Genomic DNA, 11,079 nt, shown 5'->3' on the forward strand with positions numbered 1-11,079 from the left:
TCCCTTGATGTCAAGCAAAGAGGCAGTGAGTTTGAAGGTAGGCCTTGAAATACATCCACAGGTACACCTCCAATTGACTCAAATGATGTCAATTAGCCTATCAGAAGCTTCTAAAGCCATGACATTCTCCCAAGCTGTTTAAAGGCACAGTCAACTTAGTGTATGTAAACTTCTGACCCACTGGAATTGTGATACAGTGAATTATAAGTGAAATAATCTGTCTGTAAACAATTGTTGGAAAAATGACTTGTGTCATGCACAAAGTAGATGTCCTAACCGACTTGCCAAAACTATAGTTTGTTAACAAGAAATTTGTGGAGTGGTTGAATAACGAGTTTTAATGACTCCAACCTAAGTGTATGTAAACTTCCGACTTCAACTGTAGCTCATCTCTTGGCAGTAGTACTGTAAACTACTTTATCACTGATCTCTGATGTGTAACTCTGTGTTGTTGTATGTGCCGAATTGCTCTGCTTTATCTTGGCCAGGTCGCAGTTGCAAATGAGAACTTGTTCTCAACTAGCCTACCTGGTTAAATAAAGGTGAAATAAAATTTAAACAAATACATCTCAACCCAGAATCTCTTAGAGCGTGCACAGTCCACTGACACCCCTATCAGATCATAGCAAAATCACACACTACTTGACAGAGTTTTGCTCGGTCATGAGGCATCAAAGACAAAGGAACTGAAAAATATTAAGAAATGCTATAGATGGAAGGAGAGTAGTGTGGAAATCTACCAAAAAACAATAAGGCAACAACGAATTCAATCCCTTCTAGACAATTTCCTGGACAGAATGTTTCACTATAATAGTGAAGGTGTAAATCTAACAGTAGAAAACCTAAACAGTATATTTGACCTCTCAGCTTCCCTATTAAATCTAAAAATGTCAAGCAGACAACCTTAGAAAATGAAACAACAATGACAAATGGTTTGATGAAGAATTCAAAAAGCTAAGAAAGAAATTGAGAAACCTATCCAACCAAAAAATTAGAGACCCACACAACCTGAGCCTACGGCTTTACTATGGTGAATCACTAAAACAATACAGAAATACACTACGGAAAATGAAGGAACAGCACGTTAGAAATCAGCTCAATGTAATTGAAGAATCCATAGAATCTAACCACTTCTGCGAAGCTGGTCCTGGGGCTGTTCACAAAGACAAACAGACCCCACAGAGCCCCGGGACAGCAACACAATTAGACCTATCCAAATCATGAGAAAACAAGAAGATAATTACTCGACATATTGGAAAGAATTTTGTCAGTGAAAATGTATGGATTAAAAAGTACATTATTTTCTTTAGGAATGTAGTACAAGTAAAAGTTGTCAAAAATATAAATAGTTAAGTGCAGATGCCCCAAAAAACGTCTTAAGTAGTACTTTAAATAGTCTTTACTTAAGTACTTTACTCCATTGATGACATGATTGGCTGTTGCATGCAATTTGAATTGCGTTTGAATTGCTTCATGTATCAGCAAAGGTGCTTTAGATGATGTCACTTGCAACTTGCATCTGCAACAGAAATTGTGTCCAAATTGCTTCGTGTGTCACAGGCTTAAGGCATTTCTGTATGAGACAGTAGAACAATTTGTTCTCAGTCAACTTACCTGGTAAAATAAGAGTAAAATAAAAAAATAAAAAAATAATTTTAAAAATGTGACCGTGAGAAAAATGGAAAGAAAGTGTGAAAAAAACAGAGCTGTAAATGACTGAAGAGTTTCCATGGTGACTGAAGCAAGTTTTCAAGGTGAAAAAGAGACTGTAGATTTATCATTTGTTCGAGTGCACTCATAACTATGACTACCCTGCCCCCTCCATCTCTCTCTCTCTCCCTCAGTCTTTCACTCCTTGACCCTCTCTCCCTCTGCTTCTTTCATACTACCTGCTCAGCCAATAAAACACCTTGAACAGTAGAGCTGTGAGAATGAGAGAATCCATCAGGGTCCTATAGTAGGGCTTGGTGGCTTTAAACACTGTGGAGGGAGACACGTGTTAATGGATGAAATATGCTGTATCACTCTGATCTTGCAGGGGAGAAGGGTCTGTCTGTCCCAAAAGAGTAGATTTTCTTGATTCTGCTCATGCTCTGTCCACTTTCTCGCTCTCTGTCCGCTCTCTCTCTCTCTCTCTCTCTCTCTCTCTCTGTCTTTCGCTTTCTGTCTCACACACACATTCTCTCAATTTAAAGTCTCTCTCTGTACTCTCTCTAAATATCCTCTCTCTCTCTCTCTCTCTCTCTCTCTCTCTCTCTTACTGTCCTCTCTCTCATTCTGTCTGCTCTATCTATCTATCTATCTATCTATCTATCTATCTATCTATCTATCTATCTATCTATCTATTTCCTCTCATATTTGTCCTAATTGAATTTTTTTCTTGACTTGTTAAAGGCATGTAGTGATTCCCACCGAATGCAAATACAGATGTACAGAACAAATGGTGTGGATGTAGACTCGGCTATACGTTGGACCACTTTGATTTTGGGAGTGCGCGCTCCCTTTAATGCTAGGAATAGGGTGGAGGGTTTTTCTGCTGTGGCTATAGAGCCTCCTTTAATAGATATTCATCTCAGATGTACAGGCACACTTTATTTATAAAGCCTGATGGCTGTAGTTCGAGCTAAAGTATAGCGTCAAAATACGGTGCAGAGTGTTCGGTTTTCTTGCTGGGGGGGCAGGGAGACCCCCAGCTCCTCTAAAATTATTGACAACTCTGTGCTGTTTTCAAGGGATTGTTTAATGTTAACACTTTGGTTTTAATATCATCACCTCTTGAAGGGCATAGTCAGAACTACACATTTCCCATTATTCCATGCAAAACAATTGCACACATTTAGCTTTATCATCAGTTACACAGCAAGTAACTACATGCTTTTCATAATCAGTAAGCATCAATTGATTATGTCATTTTAGATACGTGAGGGTAACCTCACGATATCTCTCAATATTGGCCACCATTAATTGAATATTTGAGTGATATAAAATAAACGTTAACTATACCTGACAAGTATGAGTGGTTTAGGTTCATTTCCCATCCTTTGTGGGCTCTGTCTGTCAAGCAGCGAAGAACGTATTTGCCAATGTACTGTTAGCTGATGTTTACTTTGCAAGCTACCGGCAGAAGCTTTGTACAGTTGGCTAAACATAGTGATAAGTAGAGGTAATGTACTTTTTTCTCCAACCACAGAGGTCTACCCAGCGAAGTTAGCGAACAATAAAATTATCCTGTTTTCAATTTTTTTTTAAAGAGTATTTAATAACGATTGCACTTTGTCATTATAGGGTATTGTGTGTTATAGAGTATTGTAAAAAAAAATATTCAGGCTTTAACACAACAAAATGTGGAATAAGTCAAGGGGTATGAATACTTTCTGAAGGTGTAAAGGTGTAAAGCTCGCCGCCATTGGACTCTGGAGCAGTGGAAACGCGTTCCGTGGAGGGATGAATCACGCTTCAACATCTGGCATTCTGACGGACGAATCTGGGTTTGGCGCATAACAGGAGAGCGCTACCTGCCCCAATGTATAGTGCCAACTGTCAAGTTTGGCGGGGGTGGAATATTAGTCTGGGGCTGTTTTTCATGGTTCGGGCTAGGCCCCTTAGTTCCAGTGAAGGGAAATATTAATGCTACAGCATTCAATAACATTCTAGATGATTCTGTGCTTCCAACTTTGTGGCAACAGTTTGGGGAAGGCCCTTTGCTGTTTCAGCATGACAGTGCCCCCATGCACAAAGGTCCATACAACAATGGTTTGTCGAGATCAGTGTGGAAGAACTTGACTGGCCTGCACAAAGCCCTGACCTAAACCCCATCGAACACCTTTGGGATGAACTCCATATTATTGCCCATGATTTTGGAATGAGACGTTTGACAAGCAGGTGTTCACATACTTTTGGTCATGTAGTGTATATATCAATGATGAAAAGTCACTCTTCACACCCAACTGTCTGAGTACCTGGCCAGGGGCATCCCAGCAGTTTGTCCTTGTTTGCTAGCCGTAGGAAGAGAAACAGTTATAAAAACCAATCAGTCAATGCCATGGGGCAGAAGTCTGGCTGGCTAATCCTCAGCTTTATGTACCTTATGCTTGCATCCCCCTCAGCACATGTCCACTGTATTCCCCTGCTTACTCAGCTCCTATAGGCAAATTATTAGTACCATTTTCTTCTTGAATTCCTCCCCAGTTTTACTGAGGGAGGGGGAGGACGTTGCATTTTACAAAGGCTAATCTAATCAGTGAGCAGAACAATTTGCATGGCTGGATTGACGATGAGTTTAGCGAAGCTCTAAATCTATTTACTATGGATCTGGCTTAGGTCTGACTCCTCCATTCTGAGGCTCAGCAGGGGACCCTGCAGATCAATGCTAATATCGCTACCATTTGCATTATATCCCATTTACACCCATTCTCTTCCTCCCTCGCTTCATTTCTCTCCCTTTCTCTCTCCCACTCTCTTTCTTTCTCTTTCTCTTTCTCATTTTTTCCTGCAATCGGTGCTTCTCTCGTTCTCCCGTTCTACTTTCCTCTCGCTCTCTTTTTCTTTCTCGCTCTGTCATCTCTCGCTCTATCTCTCTCTTTTTCTCCCCTTTCCTCAGCCGAATCTCAGGCACTTTAATGTAAATAGGTTTATAGAAAAACAGAGTAATGCACCAATGTTTTCCTATTTCAACTTTTCATTGCGCTCCAAAAAGCAACACAATATACACTAAGTATAGCAAACATTAGGAACCTCCCCAGCCTGAATTCGTTGGGGCATGGACTCTACAAGGTGGCCCATTTTGACTCCAATTCTTCCCACAGAGTTGTGTCAAGTTGGCTGGATGTCCTTTGGGTGGTGGACCATTCTTAATACTCACAGGAAACTGTTGAGTATGAAAAACCAAGCAGCGTTACAGTTCTTGACACAAACTGGTGTGCCTGGTACCTACTACCATACCCCGTTTTCTTTTGTGTGCCACGTTTCAATTGTCTCAAGGCTTAAAAATTGTTCTTTAACCTGTATCCTCCCCTTCATCTACACTGATTGAATTGGATTTAACAAGTGACATCAATAAGGGATCATAGCTTTCACCTGGATTCACCTGGCCAGTCTATGTCATGGAAAGGGCAGTTCTTAATGTACTGTTATATGTATAGGCAGATATAACAAGGCCTATCTCTTTCTCTCTGAGTCAAATCTCAGACACGATGAATGAAGTAAGGGAAATCTGCGTGAGTCACCATCACCAAAGTTTTTATTCAACATAAATGTTTTTCATGGTTACACAAACACTGCTGGAGTTGTAGTTTGTGTAAGTATATGGGCCATAATAAGACTATCAATAGCGTCACGTTATTGGATAATGAACGTCACTAATTAACCTATGGAGCAGTACAGTAATAATTAAATATTGTAATTAAACATGATTTATGAGTCTGTGTGGCTTTTTCAAAGGCAGCACCATTAAAATATGTGGAATATGCATGTAGACTCATTAACTTGTTAACATTGGTCTGTAAGTCTGTCTTTCTGTCTGTCTTTGGACTGTACAGAAGTGCTCTATAGTTAGTCATTGTCTTATGGCATCAGTAGCTCCAACTCCTTAAAAGCTATGTTGGTTCGCTGCCTTAGCTCGCGGTCTAAAATATGGTAAGGTTTTCAGAAGCCCAGTGTCCCTCTTTTATAATTGTAGTGTTGTGTATCATGTAAAAAATACCACTTATTTACAACCAACCATTCCAAAGACAGACTGACTCAGGGATACTATTGGGCAAAGTAAAGACCTCAGATTGCACATGGCCCCCAGCACTCCCATAGCCTCTCTGTGTGTACTTGTATTCTCACAAACACACTCACAAACACACACACACTCATCCGCCGTGGTCTTTGTCCTTCCTAGGTATTGTAACGAGCACCTGCCCTGCCCGCCTCATGTCTATTGGTCGGCCTGGTCGGCATGGGAACGCTGCACGGTGCCCTGCGGAGGCGGCATCCAATCACGTCGCAGGACCTGCGAGAACGGCAACGAGTGCCCTGGATGTGCCCAGGTATGTCACACACACACACAAAAACAGATCTGGGCTGCACTTCCATAGCACACTGACCTTGAACTTCTTTACCATCTAAACTGTAACATTAAACTTTAAGGGTCAACCCCTCCAAAATCCCCTAGTATTTATATTCAGCCATGGCACTTAACATGTTGTTAAGAACAGCAGATACATGACCAATGCTAACCATTAACATGTAACACTAAATCACCCCCCTATATGGTCTTACACTATATTCCCTCAACTGAATACACAATAAAATACACAAGTACATGTTAGATTGCTAATCACTTTTATTAGTCTATCTACTGTATGCTGACAACAAATTAATATAAAAAAAATACGATTTTATTGTATTTTTGCCACCATCTATAAATGTTACCAACTGCATATGATATCCTAGTGCTGAGTAATGAAGTCCAAGGCTGGGTGATGCAAGAGGGATGTAATGGCACGTTGTGTATGTCAGCTACGCTGGTGTCCTCTTGGGTGTCAGGAGGATGACGAGACTGTCATGTTATTTTAACACTATTTACAAACCCACTCCTCCCTCCGTCCACGGGCCTGGTAGAAATAGAAAGGAAGACACATGACCATGAGATTCCTTTACAGTTGAAATGGATTAGTGAGTAGGGGTCAGAGAGAGTCACATGATAAGCAATAACAGATGTGTAAGTGTGTGAGTGTCAGATGTACTGACTATAGACACTTTTATAAAGATAGCACCATGGTCTCTATATGGGTCAAATGATTAGAGAGTTACATCTTACAAATGTTTCACTGTGCACTGGCAACCCATTTCAGAGCTATATAAATATATACTGTTGCATTATAGCATTCCATAGCAACCATATCTACTGTTGCATTCCATAGCAACCACATCAGGAGCTGGTAATGACGCATGACTAATGTAATATTGCTGGCAAGCTGAAAGTAGCAACTTACAACCCACAGCAAAGTAGTAACATATCTGATAATGTTCTGTGATTAACCTAACTAAGCACAGATAACCCTTTAACAACTGAGAGAGCTGACCTCCCATACCTTAACACTCTAACTGTAATGAAGCATGACTGATATCCCATAAAACAACTGAGAAAACGGCACGGCCACACACACATACACAGCAGCACTATCTTTTCACTACCCTGGTGGGTGTCTGTTCACACACACACTCTCTTAGTCCAACGATGTTGATGATGAAGAATGCTCCTCTTGTGGATGGGGGGTAGAGGTGGGTTAGCGCAATTGCCGCTTGTGCCACTTCATGTGGTTGTGGGGGCCGATGTAGGAGCTGAGAAACGTGTGTTGGGAGTCGGATGGCGTTGTCCCAGCTGCGCGTTGGTGTCTTTGGCTGCATCTCTCGCATCTCCTATGTAAGATGCTGTCTTCTAGGTTTTTCAGGCTAGAGGGATGGATGTTACAGTGCTTCAGCAGGTCCTCTGACCTCCAGCAGAGCGCTTGTCTGCACTTAGCTGGCCTTAGAGAAATCGGCGGGGGAGGCAGTGTTCAGGCATTCGGATCACGTGGCCGAGCCAACAGAGGAGTCGGTCAACTTGGTGTTGGTGAGGATATCGTTATGGGGTCCTCTGTTCTCCCAGGTTAGCCCTAAGATGCGTTGTAGGCATCTGATTTGAAAGGTTTCCAAGATGTTTATGTGTTGCCTATATGGGGTCCAGGTTTCTGAGCCATAAAGCAGGTGGAGACACATTGTATACTGCCCCTTTGGTGTGGGTCTTGAGGTTTCTGATGTGAAAGGCTTCCAAGATGTTTATGTATTGCCTATATCGGGTACAGGTCTCTGAGCCATAAAGCAGGTGGAGACACATTGTATACTGCCACTTTGGTATGGGTCTTGAGGTTTACATTTTCCAAAACCCTGGCCCCGAGTCGTCCGATGGAAGCAGAGACTTGATCATCTAGGGAGCATGCCAGAGAGAGGACAGCGCCAAGGTAGGTGAAATAAGGTTCATCTTTGAGGAGAACACCACCAGTGATGAAAGAAGGGAGTGGGGGGGAATGCGGATGAGAGTTGTGCACTTATTTCTGTCTTTTGGGTATTGTCTTGGATGTCGACAGGTGGAGGAGACCGGGTTGAAGGTGTGTTGCATGGATTCTGGGGTATGAGCCAGACGTGAATTCAAAGATCTGTTTGGGTTCTGTTTTTTGTGTGGGCTTGAAGATGTTTCCATCCAGACGGTACTGTAGCTGGATTCCGTCGGTTGAGCCAAGGGAGTTGTTTGACAGGCTTGTAACTGCAGAAATGGAACATGTTAAACATTACCTGGAGCTAGAACACAGCCTTGCTTGACCCCAACCTCTACGCTAAAGGGCTCTGATTAATGCCCACCAAGCACCACTCTGGCGTGCATTCCTTAATGGAATTGTTTTAAGACACTCAGACACTTGGGAGGCAACTCAAGTTTGGTGAGCTGCTGCCAGAGCATCTCACGTTTGATGGTGTCAAAGGCTTTGATGTGGTTTATCAAAGCCATGTAGAGGTCTTGGTTTTGTTCCTGGCACTTTTCCTGCATTTGTTTGGCCACAAAAATCATGTCGGTGGTGCTCCTGCCTTTCCTGAAGCCGCGCTGTGATTCTGGGAGGATATTTTCAGATAGGTGCTACGCGAGTAGATAGCACATTATCCTTAAAATGGCCTTGGGCTCCCGAGTGGTGCAGTGCTTTAAGACACTGCATCTCAGTGCAAGAGGCATCACTGCAGTACCTGGTTCAAATCCAGGCTGCATCACATCCGGCCGTGATTGGGAATCCCATAGTGCGGCACACAATTGGCCCAACGTTGTCCGGGTTTGGCCAGGGTAGGCCGTCATTGTAAATAAGAATTTGTTCTTAACTGACTTGCCTAGTTAAATAAAGGTTAAACAAAGGTTAAATAAAATAAAATAAAAAACCTTCACTGAAAGAAGGGAGATGCCTCTGCTGTTACCACAAGCTGCTTTGTCACCCTTCTTGTAGATGACTACAATATTGTCATCCTTCCATTCCTGTGGGATGGTTTCAGACAGCCAGATGGCTTTGGTGAGGAGGTGGAATTTGGCACAAGAGGAGATATCCCCCTTGCTTCAGGATTTCAGCTGGGATGCCGTCTGGTCCAACACTTTTCTTATCTTTTAGGATTTTAATCGCCTGGTGGACCTCAGAAAACTGTAGTGGGTTGTCGAGTTCATGAATGGTGGGGATGTGTGGGAGTGTGTACAGGATGAGCAGGTTTGTTGGGTTGGTGTGGTTAAGGAGGTTTCCAAAGTGCTCTACCCATCTCTCCGAGATCCTCTTGTGGTCTTGAAAAGTGTGTTTCCATGGGCAGACCTGACCGAAGTGATGACTTGTTTCTGTGGGCCGTAGAGGGCTTTAATGGCAGCATAGAACCCTTGGGTGTTGTTTTTGTCTGTTATACTTTTGATCTCATCAGATGGTTTGACCCTGGGAGAGGGAGGATTGGAAAGTGAGGGAGTCTGGGTTGGACAGGAGAGCTTTGTGGGCTTGGCGTTTGTTTTGTAGGAGTGTGTGAATGTCAGAAGCGTTCTCATCAATCCGGGAGGGTTGGGGGGAGTTTGGTGTAGAGGAGACGGCACAAGTGATGATGGTGGAAGGGTTTTTGAGGGCATTACTGTTGAGTCGCTTATTCAAGGCCTTCCTTGGGTGGCGTGGGCAAATCTCAATTCGGGGCTTGGACCTAATCAAGCGGTGGTCAGTTCAGCATGGGTCGGTTCACTTAGTACCTGCTTTTGGTTGCACTGACGGACGATAATGTAGTCTAGGACGTGCCAGTGTTTGGACCACACAAACAGACACACACACACTCCCAGCTGCAGCTGCCTTAAGTCTGTCACCACTGTTCTGCCATTATCCCATTATTTTGGGAATACCACTCCGGCCCTGAAGGCTTCCTTCCCAGAACCCCATTCCAAGACCCCATTCCTAGACGGAAACTGAGTATCTCCCGGTCTCCCTATCCGTGTGGTAAACCTCTCTGAACCTAATTTCAAGATGTGAACCCTGTCTGTGGTAGGTGAGGTGTGTTTCCAGTTTGGGGTTAGGGTTAGTAGCAGGGTGAGGAAGGGAGATGTAAGAAACTGTTTTTATCAGCGTTGGGCAAAGCAAAGCCCACGGCAGATTGGAGACCATGAAGTAACAAATTTGAGAGGTGGGAAAGAGGGCAGAGAGGTCAGTGTCTTATGATATCTCTCTCTCTCTCTCTCTCTCTCTCTCTCTCTCTCTCTCTCTTTCTCTCTCTCTCTCTCTCTCTCTCTCTCTCGCTCTCACTCTCTCTCTCGCTGTCTTTCGCTTTCTGTCTCACACACACATTCTCTCTATTTAAAGTGATCAAAGAAAACTCTTTCTTTAATTCAAATATATCACATTTTATTGGTCACATACACATATTTAGCAGATGTTATTGCGGGTGTAGCGAAATACTTGTGTTCCTAGCTCCAACAGTGCAGTAATATCTAACAATACACACAAATCTAAAAAAGTGAAAGAATGGAATTAAGAAATATTGAACTATTAGGACGACAATGCATACAGTATGGAAAGTATATGGATATAATATGTAGTACATCTGAAGAATACGTAGCATAAAATATATTATGTACAGCAATAGTTAAATAGGATAGGCCTTGACTAGAATACTATACATACGAATGTGGTGGGTAAAACAGTATGTAAACATTATTAAAGTGACCAGTGTTCTGTTATTAAAGTGACCAGTGATTCCATGCCTATGTACAGTGGGGCAAAAAAGTATTTAGTCAGCCACCAATTGTGCAAGTTCTCCCACCTAAAAAGATGAGAGAGGCCTGTAATTTTCATCATAGGTACACTTCAACTATGACAGACAAAATGAGAAAAAAAAATCCAGAAAATCACATTGTAGGATTTTTAATGAATTTATTTGCAAATTATGGTGGAAAATAAGTATTTGGTCACCTACAAACAAGCAAGATTTATGGCTCTCACAGACCTGTAACTTCTTCTTTAAGAGGCTCCTCTGTCCTCCACTCGTTACCTGTATTAATGGCAC

At 42.5% G+C, this 11,079-nt stretch overlaps 1 protein-coding gene across 1 annotated transcript in view; it reads left to right on the forward strand.

The window, feature by feature from the left end:
• Positions 1 to 11,079, forward strand: part of LOC120027783 (semaphorin-5A-like) — a 208,194-nt gene that overhangs the window by 146,620 nt on the left and 50,495 nt on the right. Inside the window, exon 15 of the mRNA XM_038972811.1 lies at positions 5,885 to 6,032. Within this exon, the coding sequence (XP_038828739.1) occupies positions 5,885 to 6,032 (148 nt within the window). The remainder of the gene's footprint in view (positions 1 to 5,884; positions 6,033 to 11,079) is intronic.

The sequence above is a fragment of the Salvelinus namaycush genome, chromosome 33 (genome assembly GCF_016432855.1).
Source record: "Salvelinus namaycush isolate Seneca chromosome 33, SaNama_1.0, whole genome shotgun sequence".
NCBI classification, from domain to species: Eukaryota; Metazoa; Chordata; class Actinopteri; order Salmoniformes; family Salmonidae; genus Salvelinus; species Salvelinus namaycush.